Below are 24,420 nucleotides of genomic sequence, written 5' to 3' on the forward strand. Positions count from 1 at the left end.
AATCTTTCTAACAGATTTCTTCTTGACTTTTTTGAAATGGACCGTATTACAATTGTAAAAAATAATAAAATTATTTTAATATAAATAAATCAATTGACTTAAAAAATAATTAATTCTCGAACTTCAAACTTATTAAGAGTGAGCAATAAAATATCAAACAATTGTTATAAATAACAACAAACAATTTTCTATTCAGACAGACATGCAATTTCTGATACTGATTATAAATTAGTAATTCAACTTTCAGGGTTACGGTCTATTATTTTTTAATGGATATTTTTTATCAATAATCAAATGTATTCATAAATTAGTATGCAACTATACCATTTTTTACCGAAAATATGAATCGTTAGAAAGTTGCAAGGTTTAATATCGAGAAGGACGCAGTTCATTTGATTAAATCACGGAACTACTGAACTAAACCTAATAGAAAGATGCATACCTATTAATCTCATTGATTGCGAATAATTAGGAACGAGGATATAATTTCTACGATCGAATTATAAGCGTGAAAGTGAAAATATGTACACAATAACCGTTTAATATTCCGCTCGTGGCTTCACTCTTACTTTTTCCATTCGCGTGTATATATAAATAATATGAGGCGCTTATTTTTTAACTGTGAATTTAACCGATATTTCAATAACGTAATTTAGAAACGTTCATTCAAAACAAATACAAATATTGGAACTCTTTGCGATCTTATTTGATATTCCTTTGTGTGCAATTCCATAGAACAATGTGTCATTCTAAAATGAAAATGCTAAAAAAGTGAACAATGAGTATTTTACTGTTTAATCTGTCTTGCAACCGAAAAAAATATATATACAATCATGTGGAAGAAAAATCTTTTGTGTGTCACTATCAATATTTTTCTAAGAACGCTATGATTGTTTGCTTTTTGAGACAATACATCATTTGAGGCAAAGTGTTTGGGTATATTTTATAATAAAGTTAAATCTATAGCATAATTTATGAATGCACGATTTTTGCAGATGATCTATTGCAATATCCATCAACATAAATTAAGTGTGCGAATCAATTTATTATGATATCATAGAAAGGATTAACCTTGACTGGGTAGCTATATATTAAATTGACCTTGCAAATCGCACGATTTTTTACGCCTTTCAAGAATTTAATGTCTTGTTTTATTTTAATCCAATTTTTTTATTGTTTCTGTATAATACTTTCAACTCATATATTTATTGAGGGTCAAAGCCCGATAGTGATACCTTATGATCTTATTGCCTAGATTATTTTACTTCAGCAATAGCACATTCAATGAGAGTCTGTCATGAAACATACACTATTGAGCAACTTCCTACTGATATGTCGACATTTTAAAGTCGTTAGTATCGATAATAACTAATAACGATTCTAACACATTTTTAAAGCATGGCTTTGAAAATTCAGTGAAAGTTAATTTAAGGAAGATTTATGAATTATTCCTTATTCACTAAGAACAGGATGAGCTATTATTATGACATTATAAAGCATACAAGTCTTTAGAATAGTTTCCATATTGTTTAAAACCTGTTCCCACACTACTGAAAGCCTTACTGACATGATTTTGCATGGATATACACAACACTCGGTGGAATGTCGTCCACCGCCAATGTCATGTCACCAACCTCATTATACACGTTCAGAATACATAACAATTGTAGGCGTTTTTGAATAAGTCTACTTCTAAAATAGTGCGAGGCATGAAGAATCGCCATATAATGGCAGAACGCGTATTTTTGCGAATTTAAAGCCTCATTTCAAAATTATGCAAAGTGACATGTGGTGACGACAGTGAATTTTAATTTAGTGTACATGACTTGTTATGGGTTAATTTATGTCTTTAAATTGTCTATTATGTAAAGAGTAGTATTTGAACTGTGATAACAAGCAGATTGTATACTCTTATATTCACTGTGTAAACCTTGCTTATACAAACCATTTAAAATTAAAGAAAAAGATATTAGATTTAAGGAAGTAAAATGCAATTTTTAAATATTTTTATAGCTTATTTATTATAATCTTTATGATGCAAAAACTTCATCAAGATGTGTTTTTACTTTTATGATTGATTATGTTATTAATCATATAAATTAGGAAAGAGCAAGGTCTTGTAAATATAGTGGTGTTTGATTATATCCTACTAAGAGTATGTTTATTTTTATTAACATAATCACAACATGTGAGAAACAATTTAATTTTTGCTTATATTTTTGTATATGTATGTTAGCCACCAAAGCCAAATACATAAAACTATTTTTGTAATTAAATTTTAGTTATTGGTTTTTTCGGTGAATCATTTGAGTGAAAAAAAATGTATTTAGCTTTTATTTTGAATATATAATATAATAAAAACAACACATCTACAAAGATGTTTTAAGCAACTTCATGAATAAAAATCATAAATAGCGCATAAAATATTTATACATATATTTCATGGATATTAACTATGTCAATGTATTAAGGCAATAACTTAGGTTAACTACCTAATATTTAAATTAACATAAAATCAACATTTAAAGATCGCCCAATTTTCAATTTATCATCTAATGAAAAAAACTACGTATATTAGTGTCGTAGTTGAATTTCTATCGTACACATTACATTACACATGTTTCCGTGTCTTTAATCCGGGCAATTATTTTGTTGCTTTTTGCGCAACAATTGAGACGTGATATCAATGGATGCATACGTAGGTTGCATCCATTGACATCTCTAAAGTGGATTCGCTTTAGATCCCGGACATCAAGCTAGACCAGTGAATGCGAAGAGAGAAGCAGCGGCTTCTGTAATCTTTTGTAACCTGTTGTCCATCCCTATTTTAATGAGGCGGGCAATTACAGAATGATTGCGAGGTTTTTTAAATCAAATTCCCAAGTCAGAAACAGTCGCTTTGAGATTAAACCCAAATGCACTGCTTATTTTTTTTTTGCGGCAGATATTTAATTCTTTCTAATTTATGACTTAAATCATTAAGAGGTATTAAATGATTTTTTTTTTCTTAAACGGTCGAAGTTAATCCCTCCTTTTATTAATAGAGGAGTAGTTTTTGTTTGGCATATCAAGGACTCGCTACTAGTCAATTAAAATATATAATAAATAGTGAAAAAGTAGTATCATTTATACCACTTTCTGTGTTTACGTACAAGTGGTCGTAACAAATTTTACTTCGGATCACAATTTGAGTAGTACAATAGAATAGTTGCAAAACAAACTTTATTCAAATTTTCTGTGAGCGTCATAAAAATACGTCAAAACGGAGAAATATATTACCATAAGATTAAATCTAAAAGCTCCGATTGTCAGTATACTCATCATGATCCGCCGAAAAACATCACTTTACTTAATCAGATTTAGTCACGTTTTGCATATAAACAAAAACATCTTAATTAAGATACATATAATGTTAGCACTACGCAGCACGAGGTGTTACACAAACGAAGTCGTAAAAGTTATCAGCACGGAAAAATGTTTCGAATCGCTGACATATGTATGTATTATCATGCGAATACATTATCGCCCTTATGCAATTTACACTTTCCAACGACAATCAACACTACGCATTGACTAATGCCAGTTAGTGACGATCAAGTGGTGGCACGCGTAATATTGTTTGAATAAGTAAATTTTCTAAAAAGACGATATCGCTCTGAAGCAATCGTTAAATTCGCGAGTAATAGAAAGATTACTATCGGTAATGATACACAGAATCCTACAAACATACAATAAACGAGTATACTTTGATATGATAATATAATATTATAATTATGAACTTATTAATGATATAAAATATTAATGATTAACAGCAAGCTATTTTTATATTTTATTAAATAGGTGTATATATTATATAACTTAATACAGCTTTAACCAGTTTTTAATAATAGCATATTATACAAAAAAAAAAATGCTACAAGGAGTTAATACTTAATATATTACGCCATTTAGGCCCTTACATATATTTCTTCAGTGTTGCATAATCGCATCATTAAAAAGTATTATTTGCTTTATGATAAAAGGTATATGAATATATTTTAAAATCCCTTTAAAGAAGAAACTATATTACCTAAGCGCTAATGATCAACATTTCTTTTCATCTATATATTAACTATTAGTGAAACTTAAATGAATAATTCCTTGATTAGTCATTACTAATGACTTTAGAAACCTTCAGAAGCAATTATTCATCATTCACTATTGAGTAATAGCAACGTTTCAAATACTTTGAGTTGAAACCTATATTTTATGAAAGATGTAACGTAATACTTAAAAAAAATACGTATCAATAAAATCACGGTAAAACGCGTCTAAAATATATAATATACTATATTGTCATAAGAAAAAGCTTATTTATTTTTATTTCGCTTTCATTTTTCGCATAAATTTCATTTCTACGAAAAGAATTCGCGCATGCGTTTATGTTGTTTATCTTTGATCATTTTATATGCTTCGTAGATTCAGTGATTTTAAGAACGATTGTAATAAGTTTTAGTTGAAAAATTGTGACGTGACTAGACATAATTTTAATGGTGAGTTGAGGTATTTGTTTAATTGATTAAAACTCTAAGAGATATAAAGAAAGCCTAAAACTATATAATAAGATATTAAAAGTAGTTGTTTGCATTTACAGTTTTTTGATTTTTTTTGTTAAATTCCTAATTACAATGATAGTTTAAAAAAACTGTTTTTAAATATTTTATTTTATATTTTTTCTGTTCTGATTCAATTGTAAACTCATTCAAACAATTTTAGACATTTTTTTTCTACAATACAAAATATTACCCTATTTTTGTAATCAATGATAATTCAGAAAACAGTTGACGAAAGACTTCAGAAAAAATAAAGTATCAATTATAGAACAACTTTTTTTAGCATTAAGCTTTAACGAGCTTTGCTGACCCAATTTGTTAATCAATGTTTTATACCGGAAACAATAACATTCAATTTGAAGAGTGCGTAAATATACGATTAAAATTCAATTCGTGATTATCATAAAACATTAAGTACAATTAACTTTTTATTAAGTACTATTCGTTATATCCGTATGTACATATTTAACAACCGAATCAATTTTTTTATGGTCAAGGCCTCGTCAGAGTTTCATTAACAACAGTTTTTTTGACAAGACATTCAATTGAGTCTATTAGCATCCGTCCACCGTAATATGTTATTACTCTTATACATGCTACATCCACATGTTTTTTTTTTATTTTGAGAAAACGAAAGTTAACGACCGACATTTATAAGTTATAATAAATGATAATAAAACGGAGTAACATAACCGGTCGTTGCGGTGACCGACGACCCGAAACTATGTTACAATTTCACTTTCGTTAGGATGGTCGATAATAATATAATATAATAATTGAGTGATGGTCGATTAAGTTTTGCAGTGATGAATGTGATGTGGCATGCGGCAATCGAATGCATAAAAATGCAAAATCGTCGGCAATTACGAGCCAATCACGACTAGGAAGTGGCTTTCGACTAAATTGAAGTATGAAATTGGAATTCATCACGCGAAATTTCGCAACGAGATTAGACAAGAGTCATGTTTGAAGTTAAATTATAAAATGTAAGAAAAGTAAATAAAAAAGACTCGCAGTTTAAGAGTCGGCGGACGAAAGTAAAAGTATCGTAAAATTCGGCAGGTGTGCGTATCAAGCACAGCCTGTCGTTTAAGAAACAGGTTTCATTTTATTCACGTCGATGGAGTGTTTATAAATAGTTTGATACATTTATTAAAATAAAAATTAAGTTTAAAAAGTTGTGCAAAATATGAGCTTTTTTGCTACAACACGATTTCTGAATGTTGTCGAATGAGAGAGTTGTAGGATGTATTGTTGTTTTAAAAAAAATATAATCATTGTTCGATACCTCAACTCAGCACTTATTGTAAAAGTATATTTAAATGTTATACAAATTTTGAAAATGATTCAACATATTATTTTAAAACTGTTTATATTTCAGTGCTTTAAAGCATGAAACCTATATATTTTCGAATGAAAACAACGCAGAAAAGATAGGGACTATGATTTTTTTAGATCATCTGTATTACTATATATAGATCGATTTCATATTTATAACGTAATACCTAAATATTGTCGAATAAGAGAACTGACAGATGGATTTGTTATATAAATTTAACTACTCTGTTTACTTATAAATGTTCTACTACGTGACACTAGAATGTTGTTTAATTAGAGATGCGTTTACTGTAATGTGTTCCGTTGAATGTGAATAAGTGTTCCATGAAAATATATTAAAATAAATAAGTGAGGGAACTTTTCAGTGTAAAAGTATCATTTAATTTTTAAACTAATTTTATAGATATTAGTTATTGCATATCATACAATTAAATTAACACATTATCATGTCAGGACTTAAATTTTTCGTAATTACTCGTTAAAAGCATAATAAAAACTAATTGCTACTTGCAGAACAAGTCTATTAATCTCGCCAGCGCTATACAAGCGTACGTAACGATTACTTATTAGGGCGATTAAAAAGCACACAAAAATGCACATTTTTGGAACTTTTACAAGCCAGAAATTACGTTTTACTACTCGTGTTTGAGTTTCGTTTATAACTTGTACGATTATGTCTAATTTAAATTTTAATTGAAGTGGAGAGCATTGTTGCTGAGCAGATTTTTTGCATAACGTATATTATATTATATATTAAACTAATGCATTTGAGCTGAAATAAGGGTTAAAACAAGATCACGCTCCTATAAATAAAATTTGTTAGAAACCGAATATATAGTTTTTTATGCCTTTAAAATAATATATTTTATTTGGGAGGAATGTATTAAAAATGTAATTTATAATAAATAATATCTATGTATGACACAGTAAATATATATTTTTGTGAAATCATATTAAAATACAGTTTTACCGGTAGGTATACATATATTTCTTCAGGTAAAAATATTATTTATCTGAAAGGCGATAGTGTATTTTAATAGTGCTCTAAAATTAAATTCGATACGCGTTAAACGTGTACAACAGAGACATGAACTTATATTTATAACAGTGTAAATATAACTTTACTAAAAAATAAACATTCACTATACAAAACTAAATCTAACCTTAACGAATTAACCAAACTCAACTTGACCCAATTAAAGTACTAAAACTAATAGAGTTTTCGTTAATTCGCTTAGGTTAGCTTTGGGCTTCAACAAAAATTAATGTTTTGCAACTGTTAAATTGAGTTTCAAAGACATTTTAAAACACCATATAATTTCACTAGCGTATATCAGCTATTATATAATTATATTTTCGCTAGTAGAAATAGACATATGAAAATGTATTTTGGATATGATTTCACTGAAACAGTAAAATTATATTTCTACAACTTCGCTGAAAAATACACATTCAACTAATAGTTGTGAGCGCCATTTGTTTACTACTGTAAGCCCCAAAATATTTTGTTTTAAAATAGTTGTAGAGCGATATATCACCTGTTAAGGCTAAAATGTGCCAGATCAACCGAGCTAGTTAATAAAATTATTTTTATATTATACTAGTGAAAATTTATATTTACTGAAAAATCCACGTTGAGAAACGTCGATTAGTAATTCAAACCCAAACCTAACCTAAACGAATTTTCTAAGCCCATCTTGACCCTAATAAATGTTATTTAAAGAGTTATTATAGTTTCTGTAATTATTTCATGTTAGCTTTGGGTGTGAACAGAAAATGGACGTTTCACAACGTCAAATTATATTATCGCTAGTGAAAATACATTAACCGGTGGAAATAAATTCACATATATTTCCACTACAATAGTTGGTGAAATTATATTATTACTAGTGCAAATACAAATGCTTTATAATAAACACTTACTGTAACATATTAAATTAGCATAATTAAAATCTAACTATAATAAATTACTTTAGACAGACCTAATATAAACAATATTTGTATTTTTTAATGTAATTATCTTTAAATGAATGAAGTGTTCAGATTTTTTTATATATATACATACGTTTTACTTGACAAATATCACAGACTTTTTATGCAATGAAACTTATTTAAATTTTCCTAAAGCTATTAATGAGAATTTTAACTAAAAACTAAGTAAAAATAGAATTCACAGAAAAGACCCTTATATGGATATATTTACGCTCGGGCACGCACGCTTGGTCTTCTCATTATTGAACCTAAATTCTATTCAACACTATTTCTCAAGTTTTTTATATGTATTATATTAGCTAAATTCTCAAATTATCTCAAATCTCAGTTAGATATTTTCGTGAAAATAAAACTTTTTCTGACTCATATACTCAATATGAAATGGAAAGTAAAAACACTACCACAACATTTTTTTTTACAAATGACATGATTTCATATTGGATATGTTATTATGGTATGTATTACATAATGACACGATTGCATATCAAATATGTAAGCCTTTCTACGTATTTTTCGAATGCATTTAACCAAAATTATTTCTGTTCTTATTAAAAAAAATTTATATGTAACTTCACAAAATAAGAGTACAGGAAAAAACTTATTTGAAATTTAGAACAAATTGTTATTTTATAACAATTTTCTAGTTAATAATAAAATAAATAAATAATCCACAAACATCCATAGCTAATTGATGATTAGGTTAATTTCAACATAACAAAATTACCACACAGAGAAATATAAAATTTATACTGTTATACAATACAAAAATCAGTTTTATAGTTGTATTTGCAAAACAAACTTGAACTTCAATAACCATGTTACACGCACAATTTCACGCTGTAACAACTCGCTTGAGAACCACTGGCGGTCAACGATTGACCGCGAAGCCAAGTACAAAAATTTCTCCATGATCTGATATCTCACATTTTATATTATTGAATTAATAAATCAACTGCCGTTTCACTCGGTGTACTTTGATTACATTACAGTAACGATTAATTACATGCATAATTTTATTGTTAAGTCCACAAACCGAGTCATTGTATAAGCACAACGCTTATATATTAAATTATTATGTTGAATATGTTTATGAATGTTATACAACGATTGTATTATATTATTATGTCGAGTCTGTTTCACAATAATGATACAGTATTATAACAAAAAAATAACAACAACGAATCGTTAAGTGGGCAAATATTTAACCTTTTGACCGACTTTTTTATAAGAGGACACCTTGACTATTTTACTCTAAGGATCAAGGGTTATGTTTATTTTTAATGGTTTGTTTTCATTCATCGATAAATCTAAGATTATATATGACGTGTATTAAAGTTCAAATTATTTAGATTTAATCGTGTTGTTTTGCATAAACACAGGTATTTCATAAAATATTACATGTCTTATTAAGCTACATATTATAAATGTTCATATATAAATCACGTTTATATGTAACTTGATATTATAATATTATGATAGTTTGACTGATGATTTCGCTACGTTTTAGTCTATAAAAAATATAGGTTTATATTGAGCACATAGAGTACTTTCGCTTTGAAAGTAATGTGTTATAAAATTATAGATGTTATACGTATCTCATAAAATTATTATGGGTTTCTGTACATTGCTCTTATCGCTCGCTAAACTCACTTTTACAGTAGATTAAACAATATTTTTACCATTTAGTACAAAATATACAATTACCTATCATTCTACAATTAAAAATATTTAATATTCATTCATTAAGGTATTACAATATTACTTGAAAGTTTAATATGTTTCTTTGTTGTAACATTTTAAGTGTATGTTAGTTAAGCTGCCTATTAGAAATTTCGTCAACTTTCGCTCTCTACTTTAAAAGTCATATTGGTATGTTAGAAATGTTAGAAATATGATAAATTTAGTGAAAATATTTTTCTGGCTCTCATTATGTTAAATTATTCATCAAGCAAGATTTCTTAGCTATTAGATGATTATATACAAATTTAATTATCTAATCTAATAACACACGCGATAAATTTCAACACCATTAATCTGTGACACTAATGGCGTTTAATCCGACATAAAAATAAATCCATATAGATCAATACTTTAAAAATAATCCCACAACTCATCTGACTGGTTTATTTCAATTTATCTCTACCCACACAATAACACTTAAATAACAAACAATCCATTAAAAAATGACTACAAAGCTACAATCTTTATTTATTATAATTTAATGTAAAATTTTATTAACAAGTAAACCTTTGTATTTATTTCAGAGTTTCGGATTCGCACACATCACTTCGACTCGGCTAGTCAACGGAGCTGGACCACTCGTTATCAAATTAGTTAACATAATGGCGTTTGGTGTTATTTTGAAGTTGGTTCTAGTGACTTGTTCAGTGAATTTAGTGAGTGGTTTAGAAAATGGTTTAGCTCTTACTCCACCGATGGGATGGCTGGCCTGGGAACGCTTCAGATGCAACACTGATTGCAAAAATGATCCTGATAATTGTATTAGGTATGTTTAATAAAAAATATATTTTATTTACATAACATATGCTATCTGAAGAGGTTAACGAACTCTTTAACTTATATAAGATAACCCTATTAGATAACTCTTTTTGAAAAACTATTTTATTATAAATGGGTTTTTGCTTCTATTTTTTTTATATTCAAAAAATACATAGATACTTCCAAATGACATTAATTGTATCAACTATATTTAATAACTATAAAGGAATATATAAATTTATCAAAAAACTATATAACAATTATTCTTTATCCACAAAGATTTAAAACCCATATATTTAAAATTACCTGCTAATTACAAATTAGTTCTAAAAAAATTATAATTGATTATGATAAATTATAATACGTAGTATATATTTAATTTAATAAAAACTGATTTTATAGCTCGTAATTATTATTATGGATTTTTAACATATAATTACTTTTTTACTATAATCCATTTTGTTATTTTTAATATATTATTTCGCTAGATATCTAAAGTTGTATGCAAATTTTATATAAATATTTGCTTTCTAATATTTAAACACGTCTAGTTTATCTGATAACAACAATTTTATTAAAACGTAAAATTATTAATTTCGCACATTCGTATAAATGTTAAAATCTACTATAGTAAAAAAAACGATTCATGCTAGAACAAAAATATTTTCAGATAATAAATTAGTACATTGTACGTATAAAAAGAGATCGTTTTAATGTTGCTACTAAAAATAATATACAATTTGATCTTAATAAAAGAATGCATTACAATTAATCATAATTCGATACAAATAACTATAATAAAAAAAATCATATGCATGTTCAAAACAACTTACATTTAAATTGAATAATAATAATCTAAAATGTACGAAATACGATGCCCGATATACATTTTTATTTATTTCATACCTTATATTAATTATTATTCAAATTATATTTTTTATTTCAATAAACGTCGTTAGTTTACTTACAAGAAAGATACAAATAAAATTTATCTAAATTAATGGAGACTCTTGTATAATAATAACTAATATTATTTTGCTTCATATTTTTATTTTAACGCGAAAATTCGATTTTATGATTTAACTGCTAAGTTTGATGTCTAAAAAAATAACAAATAGCGCAGTTAAATTAGGTTTTATGGCTAATATTTGTAATTTTTATTATAATCCTTTTTTTGTTATTATTAACATTATCCTTATTTTCCTGAACGATTTTATTTTGTCACATATAGTCGATTTTATCAATTAATTGTTACTACTAATTTGGATTATCTCGATAAAAATATCTTATAGAGAGTAAAACTAATAATGAAACTAGTAATAAACGACGTGTAAAGAAAATTATTTTATCCTAGTGAAAAAATCTTGTTCCAAAATAATAAATATTATCTGCCTACATGTTTTTATTTTAATACTTAATAATTAAACGGTTAATTTTTAATATCTAAAAATATCGATAATTAACCTTCTCAAAAGTGATTTTTTATTTTTCGTAAAAAAAATATTTTATGTAAATTATTTTTTTATTACATTAGAGGCACATGAAAAATATTTATTTATTTTTTTACGATTTTTTTTATTTAGTACATTAAAAAGAATATATTACAATATAATTTAGGGCATAATGTCTAAGATCATTCTATGATAACAAAGTAGCAAAAAAACTATTACACCTTACAATAGATTTGAAATGTGTTGCTACTAAGATAACCTGATTTATAAAATTAAATAATAAGTAAAAAAGCGCTGATTTTAAATATTAGTAATTAATACAAAATTTTTTTCAACAATGCTAATCTTTGTAGCAAAAATCTATTTTTATTTTTTTAGACATATAGACGATTTTATTGAATAACGGCTAATTTACGATATGTAAAAAAACTCTTAAGCGAAATATACTAGAAAACACAATTAAAAACGCCGTGTTATTTAATATACATCAAATTATCTTATCTTTGTATTGTACATGTTTTTATTTTGGAATGTATAGTCGATTTATATATTGTACGATAACAAAGTAGGGCAAAAATAATTACACCTTACAAGAGATTTAATTCTTTTACTACAAAGATAAAATAAATATTGAAATTACGCGTTGATTTTAAATATTGTATACTATATTATCACTAAAATTTTATTTAGACGCATTACATCTAAACACTATTTTTTATCTCAGTATCGTAAAAAAACTATATCTGTATTTTTAATGCTAGTACAGCTTAGTTTTTTATCTTTTACGATCGATTTTATCATTTATTACTTCTGCAATACTTGCAGTGACGAAATAAGCAATTAATAATACTGTTTTGCGGCTGTATTTTATTAACGTTTGTGGTGAAATATAATTGAACTTTTTAAACTTAATATTGAATTTTATTATAAGACTAGTGCAATTAATGTTACCTTGCAACGAGAAACGTTTAACAAACAGAATTTATTAGACAACACATGTAATATAATGTATATTGCTAATTATGTATTATAATTCATTATCAGTGCCTTTTCAATGTGTTAAGTGGAACTTAATATGTTTTTGGTTTAGTCTTAAAACTAAAATATTTTTTTTAAAGAATGAAAGTGTATGTTGAAGTTATTAATATATACAGTAATGGGTCAATCGGTTTATTACACACATCCTTGATGTAACACACCTGTTTCAGCATTTGATCTAATTTTTTGCTCAACAGTGACCGGTTATTCCGCACCATGGCGGATTTGCTAGTCTCGGAGGGTTACGCCGCTGCTGGCTACGAATACATCAACGTCGACGACTGTTGGTTGGAGAAGGAACGAGACGGTTATGGACAGTTGGTGCCGGATAGGCAGAGGTTTCCCTACGGCATGAGGAGTCTCGCCGACTATGTAAGTGCAATCACAACCATTTGAGTGACAATGCCGGCGAAATGCCACCTTTCACAACCTAATTCGACCATTTGGCAAATTGCAATTCGCCGGGGCGACGACGAAGGGAAAGTACGGTTTTTCGAAATGATTTTATACATGGCTACACCCACATCGTTTTATGGTATTGTATCGTGATATGCCAAACCGCTAAGGTAGCCGAGAACAGTATTCAATCTCAATCTGCTCTCGGAACAATGCAGAACTGCAATCGTCCACTTTTCCGAACAGTTGAGCTCGAATGTAGATTTGCCAATCCATGGAAAGCATTGGAAATTAGCCAAATGACCTACTTGACTCATTGATTAACATTTGCTTAAAGTCATCAGTCTCCGCTTATTTTTATAAGCAATTATGGCATAACCACGATTCTGCTTTCACTCGACTCGAATCTGTTTGTCACAACAATGTATATAAGATCATAAACTCTTTAAGAAGTACATACAATGTTAAATACTTTTACATTGCAAAAATGGTGTAAATTGTTTATTATTACTATTGCATAAATTTTGAAAGTATACCATTTGAAAGTCTCAACTGTTGGCTAATAGTTTTTGCATTTATCACGACACGTCGGCGAATTGGTCTCGATTGAATAGCACGATGAAAATTATAGATCCGCATAGGTTCCTATCCCATGTCAACGGAATGTTGTTGAAACTCTATTAAATTTGCCTATGTAGTTTGCGCAAGTGACCAATGATATTGCAGACACATCACCATATACTGTATTAATGTAGGAGTATCTCTAGTGTTGCAAAGATTTATCTCGCTGATAGCATAGCATTGGCATTCGATTAGAATGGACAGAGATTCATACAGGATCTAATGAGGTTCTCATTTAGATTTTTTCCAAGACATGAACTAAGAATCTCAATGCCAGTGCAGCTCGGAAAAAGTACATCTTTTCCTGAGTACAAATTATTAAAAGCTCGAACTCAAAATAATTATACTAAGAGTTTTTCCTATGCACTAATTAATGACAACCCTTTAAAATTTTGATTTTGTTTACATGTAATATTAATTCTTATTGTTATTATATATTTATGATCTATGATTTAAAAGTTAATTTATTTATAGTCTTTATAATCTAAGATTATATAATATTTATTATATTTGCATCAATAATATGTTATTTAAAGAACTACACTTTTATCCAAATCAGTTTCTTAGAAACGATTAGTCAAAGAAGTATTTTTTTTAAAATTGTAAAAATCTTAATTTGTATTCATTTGACTCAACACACATTTTTTACTATGTGGACCCTATAATAAATAATAATCTAACATGATTTCGCTCTGTTTTTATGGTGCCAAGCTGCCTTCAAATATTGACGACTGCTCGCAGATATTATGTAGTATCGATACCAGTAATACCGGTATTGAGACAAAAATTGACATTAGGTACTACCGGTATTATAAAACGAAATACCGGTAATACTGAAAATATTTTTGTATTTTATTTTTAAATCCGTACGTATTATTTGCTTAGAAAAGCGTAGAATAATATTATGCTTATTGTAGGGGACTAATCTAAGTAGTTTTATCAGGGTAAGATATAAAAATAGAATAATATTATCCCTTTAGGGACTTTAGGGACCGAGGACCGAACAAGGATGAAGCGCACCGAAATGCAATAGTATACAAAGTTAATGCTATGCAAATGCAATGCAACTGATTTGCAGGAAGTCAGGAGAACGCTTTCCCAGAACGCTCGGGAGACTCTAACAAATAACGTAGTACTACGGGGGGTGGATCCCGATCATCCAGCCCTTAAAAGCTGGATTCCGCCCATTGGGGTGGACTCGTAGGCCCCTAGTACTGGTAATGGCAGTGGTTCTTGCAATGGATGCCAAAAAGTAGTCAATCTACCCTATCTATACGAAAAATTCTAACCGCCGATATTTTAGCACAAATTTTTAAAATTTAAAATTTACATGTGTTCTTGTATATGCGCAACGTGTCAACATAAAATAAATACATTTACTTTATCAAAAGAAAATTTAACGGTACCTTGCAGTTACCAGTAATTCTGTTATGTAACAGAGATATGATCGCACCCTTTTTATGATAAGGATGGCTGGTGAAATGAAAACAAAAAAGCAGGTATTGCATTACTATCTGTACATTTGTATCTCCATTCAGACACATTTTTACCCAAATAGTCTAAGGTATTGAATATTAGCAATAAGTAAGTTTCAATAATTAAATTTAAATAAAAAACTTACAAATTTAGAAATAATTGCGAGTAATGTATGATGTTTCTTAAAAGAAACATTCTTCATTTAAAAATAATGCAATGTTATTTTTTTGTTACAAACTAAAGATAGACTGTCTAAAAGGGTTATGCAGTAGTTACGTATGTTTTATTCAATGATATTACCATATACATTTTTAACTCAACTTTAATTAATGTTTAATTTCAGAAGCATACAGAAGCGATCAAGCAAAAATAATATTTTGTCAAAGGCAATGTTGTCCTAGATTTTTTGTTCCAAAAAAATTTTTGACAATATTTTTTTTTTATAAAAAATAAAAATTAAAATAGTTTATAATTAAAATATTAGATATATCGAAACAATATTTGCTGGGATATTAAAATGCTTTCAATAAGCATGGTGAATCATACAAGCCGTATTGGGATTATTTTTTCGGTCAAATAATTAAAATAATATTAATAATATCTTTTTTTCTCTTAGTAATATCGGAATTTAAAATTCCAGTATTATTTCAATCTCTAATTATATATTAATTTCCTGTATTAAAACCAGACGCGTACGGTGAAATACATTCCCTTTCGCTCGCTCGTGTGTTAAATGACGAAAGTGAGTGAGAAGAATTGGGCTTGCGGAACGCATGTAACGCACGCCCTGATTAAAAATCTAGTTCATTTATGGTTGCTCTTCATCTAAGAGGGGATAGCAGTTGAATAAGCCAAGATTACACTAATATAACAAAATATGATTTGATTCCAACGACTTCAGTTTTCAAAATTTTTACTTAACAGCTTAACGCCCGTGGACTCGTGTACGAGTCTTGAAAGGACACTGCTTAGTGCCCGTGGACTCATGCTTGAGTCTGCGTCAAGCGTTTTCTTTTATTAAAAAAATACTGGGATATCATCAAGTTTGCCTTTATGTGATAATTAGAGATGGTAGTATACTATTTTTACATAATATAAAATAAAAATAACTTATATTTTATTTATCCCATTGCGCCGCAATACAATGAATCATCGCTTTTTTGGGGCACGTAATTTTTTTTATGAAATGTAAGAACCATAATTATTTATCTCGTCTAAACTATAATATTTTATGTTACATTCCTTGAACAGAAAACAAATCAGGGTCAAAATTGTTTTGCTAAGTAAACATAAAATCAATCCAATCAAAAGAAATCGAAACATCCGCGGTTGATAGTACATCAATTAACAAAGTTTTTCCACCTAAAATTCTGTATATTATTGCAAAATTTAAAAGTAAAAACGTTACGGTATATGAAGATTAATTAGATACAATAGTAATCAAAGAACTTCCAAGAAATAGCATCCATTAACTTACGAATATTTTTACCGGGGGTTTGTTATTTTGCTATTTCCTCACCGTTTGGAAAACCGCAATGATTCACACATTAAGAAACCAGAAGAAAGAAACTACAATTCAGATAAATTATCGCTGTATTAGTTTATTGCCGTCGTTAGGCAAAATAATTTAAAAAAATATTGTGCTTAAAAGAATATCTGGGGAATAAAATTATGAGCTAATAAATATTATTTTTTTTATTCCTAATATTTCGTGTAAATTGAAATTGGTTGCAACGGTTACAATCCAGTTTCTTATAATTTAATAATATGTATGTTTAAATGCTTCTAAAATTTTTTGTATAAACGATTTACAAAAAATATCCGTTTACAATATAATATAATTTGCACTCACCAAATTTTTCGGCGTCCATTTTCTGCGTTCAACTGTCACTAACACATTTATTTTATAATTACACTTATACACTGCACTATATCCTTATTTATATTTATTTTTATTATTTACACTTTTTTATCAATTTTAATATGCTTTTTTTTTTAGTGATACGTATAAAAACACTCAACACACAAATTCTGCACATGTATGCCATATTTTTACTTATTCTATGTGCAGAACACACACGACACTTTTTTCACACATTTCTCCGCACTTTTATTTTCATTGGCTGATGATTTTTTAGCTTATCCGAAAGCTATCTTGGTAGATCGACTGCACGGGCACGGCATGATGTGGTAGAAACCAGTGAAATATCTTCAGAATTGATACATTCCACTGAATTCTGAATCTATCCTTTAGCCTTACTCGAAAGAAAATTTTTAAATTTAATTTTGCTATTAGGATTCAGATGTTGACCGACACAGAACGAATTAAACAATGCGCATTTAAATAAATAAAAAACTGCCTTGTAAATTATTCATTCCATTGTTTTTCGAAATATTTAAACATGCTATATTTTATATATTTATTATAATATATATTATATGGCCGGATTTTTTGCTTTTTATTCCTGTGTCTATCATCTGGATGTAAAAGTAGTAAAAGTAGATATTATTCTGAAATCTTATTTCTTATTTGTTTTCCAAATTTGGATAAGCGCTTTACCTTTTCTGCCATGTTTCATCTGTAGGAGCCTTAATTTGATATTTTTGAAGGATTCTGGCACCCCTACTTTTCCGCATTGGTTCACAAAGCCCTGATCAAATCAGCTAAACCCGGATTTTAATTTATCACGTGTACGCAACTTTATTTGGCGAGAAAACATTTTCATTTTCAAAAAACTTTCTTAAAGAAAAATCTTAGTTTCAAGACCACGTCCGTGTTAATTGTTTTTGCACTTTATGGTCTGCTGTGGCGATCGGCTCTCACCATTGTTGTTTTCTTTGCTTTACTTATTACGCCATTCTTTTTTCACGACACGATCGTAAAAAAATGCCTAACTAATTGCACACACGTGTGTAGATGCCCTTATAAAGATCATGTCACGAATTAAACGGTGCACTGGCCATGCAATATCAGTGCACTATAATTAAGAAACGCGCTGATAAAATAAATAACTAATATAAGCAGTAATAGTTATATTTTATTATAAAATATAAAAATATTTAACAGCTAGCAATGAAACTTATCTTACCGATAAATTTAATATTTATGTATTTTAGAATATTCCTACTAACTAAAATTTAATTTACTTTTTTAATTATTTTAGGATAATTTACAATCTTAAAAAAATACATATAAATTGTATAAAAATAGATCAATTTTTCATTCATTATTCGGTACCTGCTACGTTGTTAGATATATAATATACATATATTTACAAATTTATCCATAACGTTTTCGCCCACGTCGTTCCATGGCCATTAGTTTTAGTTAGTCCCCATATAGTATATAAGGTCAGAATAACGTAATCCGCATGGTCTAGCCTAGTAACCAGAGGGCACGAGATCGAACCACTGTAGCAGACTTGCATATTTATTTATAAAAATGTGCTATTAAGAAAAACCAGCCCCTAGAAAGTAACATATATTGATACAAATAATAATTTTTAATTATTATACAAAAGTTCGATTTCTAGTCTTTTTGTTTCGTGGTTAATGCTTACTTGTATATATTTATTATGTCTGATTGACTTAAACAGTTGATACAGATTTATCCCGTTGTAACGCATTGGGTTATGTATGTTCGAGCCCCGGTAGCGGTACTCGAATTTGTATCTATAAAAAAAATGTGCTATTAACATATAAAAAACCGGCCGCAGCTGCAGTGACATCTGTTGATTATAAGATTGTATAGCACATAATAATTTATAATTAATAATATAGATGTTACCGATTTCAATACTTACTTGTGGGTGTTCATTATGTGTGATTGACTTACTCAGTTAGTACAAAATTGTCCGTTGTAACGCATTGGGCTTACGCCTGTCAGGTTCTGATTTTGACTGAAAAACACTTAAATTCAATGTGGGATTCACCATTAGTGTATCGTGCTGGTCAAATATAGATTCACTAAATAAATTTACTAAATCAGAATAAATTGAAATGTATTCAACAATTGTTTCACAGCTCATTATCAGTAAAACTGTATTTGTTTACATGCGGCTGATATGACACATGGTTAGAAATTCAGAGAATTGTGACGTCACATCGTTCGCAAAAATACTAAAATATAAAAAATAACTTAAACTTAACCTAAACTTTCAAGTCATGATGGGTTTGGGTTTGAAAGGCAAATTTTCGTTTCGCAGCTGTCAAATTGCGTTTGATAGACATTTTTAGAGCAGCATATATTTTCATTATCGCCTATCAGTAATTTTCGCTAATATAATAATACACTACACGTTTATTGTATACATGATAAAAAACGATCCCTAAAAACTTACCCGCGGAACTCCAAATGGGATTTAATGCAATAACTAGTGATTATTATTTAGGGCAACATAAGTTTTAGCTTTCAAATATGAGCATATACCATCATGCTTTAGTAAAATATAGTTTAGTTATTACTGTTGAATCGATTGATACTTATCTCGGCTAGCAAATTATATTTTTATTATAATTTTAGGTACATTCCAAAGGTCTGAAATTTGGAATATATGAAGACTTTGGTAATTTTACATGTGCTGGCTATCCAGGAGTAATAGGACATTTATCGACTGGTATATAAACTTTTTTAATAAAATACTATTATACTTTGACTTAATATTAATACGCATGTTTGATGAATAGATGCTGCTACATTTGCATCATGGGACGTAGATTATGTGAAGCTGGACGGATGTTATGCACTTCCATCCGAAATGGACACTGGATATCCAGAATTTGGACGTCATCTCAATGGAACTGGACGAGCTATGGTTTACTCTTGCAGTTGGCCAGTTTATCAGATTTATGCTGGCATGCAGGTAAGCATTTTATATAAAACACAATACTTACACTTACTAACAAAAATGTTTTGATGAAATCAGCCCAACTTCTCGTCGATCATCCAACATTGCAATTTGTGGCGCAACTTTGACGACATTCAAGACTCTTGGGCTTCGGTTGAGTCTATAATAGATTATTATGGCAATCACCAAGATGTTATTGTGCCAAACGCTGGACCTGGACATTGGAACGATCCTGATATGGTAAATTATATTTGGAATTTATTCATTCATGAAAGAGGAACATCTTATAATGTATAATATTTACAGTTGATTATCGGAAACTTTGGCTTATCATACGAACAAAGTAAAACTCAAATGGCAATTTGGGCAATCTTAGCTGCTCCTCTATTGATGAGCGTAGACTTAAGAACAATCAGACCTGAATACAAAGCCATTTTAACGAACAGGAAGATCATAGCTGTTGATCAAGATCCGCTTGGAATTCAGGGTAGAAGAATCTATAAGGTTGGTATTGATATTTTGTGTTAGATTATTGATTACTGAGATGTGCTTCATTGAAAATACATTTTTACAGCATCGTGGGATTGAAATCTGGTCTCGTCCCATCACTCCAGTGTATCAAACATACTATTCGTATGCTGTTGCTTTTGTAAATAGACGCACAGATGGAACTCCTTCAGATGTTGCTGTTACATTGAGAGAATTGGGTCTTACGAATCCATCTGGATACAGAGTCGAAGTATGTATTAAAAGATTATTAAGAAAATTCTTGAATCAGTGATAATCAAAATATAACTATATTGATCTCTTTAGCCAAATATATGTTGTCTTTAAGCATAAAGATATGTCAAGGTAATAAAAATAGGTTCTTTTATTATTATTACCTATTCATTGATCTAAAATATATTACCAGAAGAATTAATATCAAGCAAATTTTATCATTTTTAAATGGTAATTCTATTAGTATATCATGATAGCATGTTTGTACATATGGGGAATTTTCGCTACTATCTAATCTGTAATAGCTCTAAAACATTGTCATGATATTTTTTAATGATGTTGCTGCCCTTTTTATAGCAATAAATGATGATGATGATGATTCCGTTGGTATCTCATAAAAATGATGACAATATCTACCTATTAACTTCTTGTCATTTTCTTTGCATTAAATTACATATAAGTACACTTATTTATTTTAAACATGGTATAAACTAGATGTTTTTGTTTGCATATGAAATGCTCTCTTCAATAGACTGAAGTTCAAAACCAAGTATTTTTATTAATTCAAATGACAAAAAAATGATACTTGTAAATAATGCAAGACATCAAAACTATGTGCTGTGGTGTGAGCTGGTGTATTGTTGTGATGAAGCAGCATATGTTTTGAATGATTTTAAATGCTTCAAGTATCTCTCGTAGATAAATTTGGATAGAACTGTATGATTCTTTTTCAGATTAATAATATGACTGTTTCATTGTACAAAATAGATATGAACTATTATAATGTTATTTATATCTGAGTCTATGTTATATATTTTTAGGACCTGTATGAAGACGTCGACTATGGAGTTCTTTCACCGCAGACGAAGATCAAAGTCAAAGTGAATCCATCAGGTAGTACGTGTTATTCCATCCGTCACAGATATCAGATATCTCTTTCCTATCTTAGTCTATAATTCTCTCTTTTTCAAGAATATTTACATCACTATATTTTTTAAATTTAATACACAATTTCTAATTTATTCCAGATACACAAGCTTATGAATTTTGATTGAATTAAATTTAAATAAATATTAAATAATGCACTGTAGCGTTTTCCAATAAATAAAAATTAATAACGAATTATTGATTTCAGGTGTTGTAATTCTCCGAGCGGACGCTCAACCTTCATATCAATACAGAGGAGTCACAGGAAGAACAACGTATGATCCATTGAACGAAGTATACCGACTAGTAAATAAAAAATAAATTTTGATAAAACGATAGATGATCCATATAGTCAAAATTTGTCATCTTGTCTATATTTAAACATAATTTTTGAGTTAAAAATATAAAATTTAGACGCTATAATATGATCAATCCACCGGAATTAATTTTTATGCTTAGTGTCTTTAACAAATTTTGTGTAGCTCATTTTTTGTATGTATGTAATCTAGTGTTTGCCATGTAGAAGACTGGTGATCTTTCATTATACCAAATGACTTTTATGTCTTTTGTTAACATTGACCATGTTGATTTTTTATAGTAAAAAACAATTTTTTGCTAATGTTTATTTCTTAGCTAATTTCAGTGGTTTTATTTTTTGTGCTATTTATGAATAGATATTCAACAATACCTCTTTACTGTTCATATTATAAGTGATCCGTAAAGAACTTTTAGACCATTTTTCAATCTATTTATAAATAAATTATAGTTTCAAAAATACATAAAAATTAATCATAGTGTATTAGTTAATATTCATTAATAACTATTTTCCATAGAGAAATTATCTAATAAAACCACTCAAGGAAAAGTTCATTCTATTTTAATATTCATTTTAAAATTAACATAGTCAATGTTGTAAAATATTTTTTATGTTTATCGCTTTAAGTATTTAAATTTAATACTATCAAAACTTGATCTAAATCTTATTTGTTGTGTGTTTTAATTTTTTTTCTAAGAAATCCATTTTTTTTAATGATGTTATTACAACAGCTAAATAAAAATTTTTGTAATAACATCATTGATTCTTTTGTGTCATTTACAATAAAAAAAACCTATCCATTCGTAGCATAAGAAAATTGTACATATATAATTTATAATACGTTTATTCGCTTTCACATTTGCGGATGATGACATTGTATGTGATATTTTCCATACTGTAAGTTAAATGATAATTAGCGTAATATTTAATAAAATTGAAATTAAATTCAGAATTGTGACGAGAGTAGAAAACATGTTTAACCCTAACTTTATTATGTATATGTAAATGTAAAATAGCTTAATGTTATCATAAAATTACTCGATATTTTGTAGATAACTTTGTTGTAAGCTATTACATGTCACTATTTTAATAATAAATATTTAAGTTACCGTATTTTTTGACTTTTATTTATTCAAAAATAAAAAGTGATTTTGATACTAACCTGTTACATATTTTTCTGCGATACTTTACAAGATATGTTAAGAAAATAAATCATAAAACCATCATAAAATACAACAGTTTTTGTAAAAACAACCAATGTCTAAACTTTCTATATGAAGAACTACCAATGTCATAAACAATAATGGTTCTTTACATTAAACTGACTAAATAATGCATGTATAAATTTAAAACTTCGCATAATAAGTTGTGTATGTCTAAGTTGTATCTGTATATATCTGTAAGCACCGAAAGACCACAATATTCAAGCTTGCAGTTTATAGAGTAATGTTGATATGAATTATATGTAATGAACATAGCTCAAAGATTATAAGAACTGATGTAGAAAAATGTAATTGAAAATTAAAAATCTAATGTTTCAAAAAAGTTATTATGGGGCAACTGGTAGAAAAAGACCTTCCGCCACTTCGTCAAACGAGTAAGTTCCCCGCTGCCACTTCGTCTCTGGATTCCCTGTGAGTTTAGTCAGCACCCACATTACCACTTAGTAAATTTCAGCAGTAAAATAAACATATTCAAAATTAAAATGTCATGAATTCATTGAGAATTAACCAATATTTTCACAATGTAATTTTTCAATAAGTGTGAATCATCCATAGAGTTTTATATTAAGAAAACTTAACAAGAAAAGGTAAAAATCATAGTAAAGAAGAAGAATACCAGAAATATGAAAAAAACGATAAATGCAACTATTTACTAGGTCGATACTGGCATCATTATTGTTTTATATGTCAGTATTTTATTTTCTAATAAACAAAGCTGGAGTTCTAGCTGCTTTCTCTTGCTCCAAATATGTGTTTTCCAAGTGAAACCTCTGTCAAGATGAATCCCTAGATATTTTTCACTGGTTGATGTTGGGATCGTTTTGTCATTAAGAAAAACTAGAGAACAAGTTTCCCTGTTTAGATTGAAAAAACATAAAGAGATTTGTTTTCGTTGGCTTTGATCCTATTTCCAGAACCATGCTTGTATTTTGATTAAATGGTCTTGTAATTTCTTTGGTGCTACTTTTAGCTCCGCGTCTGATG

At 28.4% G+C, this 24,420-nt stretch overlaps 1 protein-coding gene across 4 annotated transcripts in view; it reads left to right on the forward strand.

The window, feature by feature from the left end:
- The window catches only part of LOC148231263 (alpha-N-acetylgalactosaminidase), a 36,536-nt gene extending 13,210 nt beyond the window's left edge, over window positions 1-23,326 (forward strand). For 2 of the 4 annotated variants that reach the window (XM_088194682.1, XM_088194683.1), the window contains exons 3-11: window positions 10,187-10,428; window positions 13,108-13,282; window positions 19,926-20,019; window positions 20,090-20,265; window positions 20,329-20,490; window positions 20,557-20,754; window positions 20,825-20,989; window positions 21,792-21,864; window positions 22,106-23,326. In XM_088194682.1, the coding sequence (XP_088050808.1) occupies window positions 10,265-10,428; window positions 13,108-13,282; window positions 19,926-20,019; window positions 20,090-20,265; window positions 20,329-20,490; window positions 20,557-20,754; window positions 20,825-20,989; window positions 21,792-21,864; window positions 22,106-22,218 (1,320 nt within the window). In that variant the 5' untranslated portion in view covers window positions 10,187-10,264 and the 3' untranslated portion in view covers window positions 22,219-23,326. Of the gene's footprint in view, window positions 1-10,186; window positions 10,429-13,107; window positions 13,283-19,925; window positions 20,020-20,089; window positions 20,266-20,328; window positions 20,491-20,556; window positions 20,755-20,824; window positions 20,990-21,791; window positions 21,868-22,105 lie in introns of all 4 variants that reach the window. The other 2 variants (XM_088194680.1, XM_088194681.1) reach the window with 1 other exon arrangement.
- The last annotated feature ends 1,094 nt before the right edge of the window (window positions 23,327-24,420 follow it).

This window comes from Plectrocnemia conspersa, unplaced genomic scaffold, assembly GCF_051122295.1.
Source record: "Plectrocnemia conspersa isolate PC_06_02 unplaced genomic scaffold, ASM5112229v1 ptg000010l, whole genome shotgun sequence".
NCBI lineage: Eukaryota > Metazoa > Arthropoda > Insecta > Trichoptera > Polycentropodidae > Plectrocnemia > Plectrocnemia conspersa.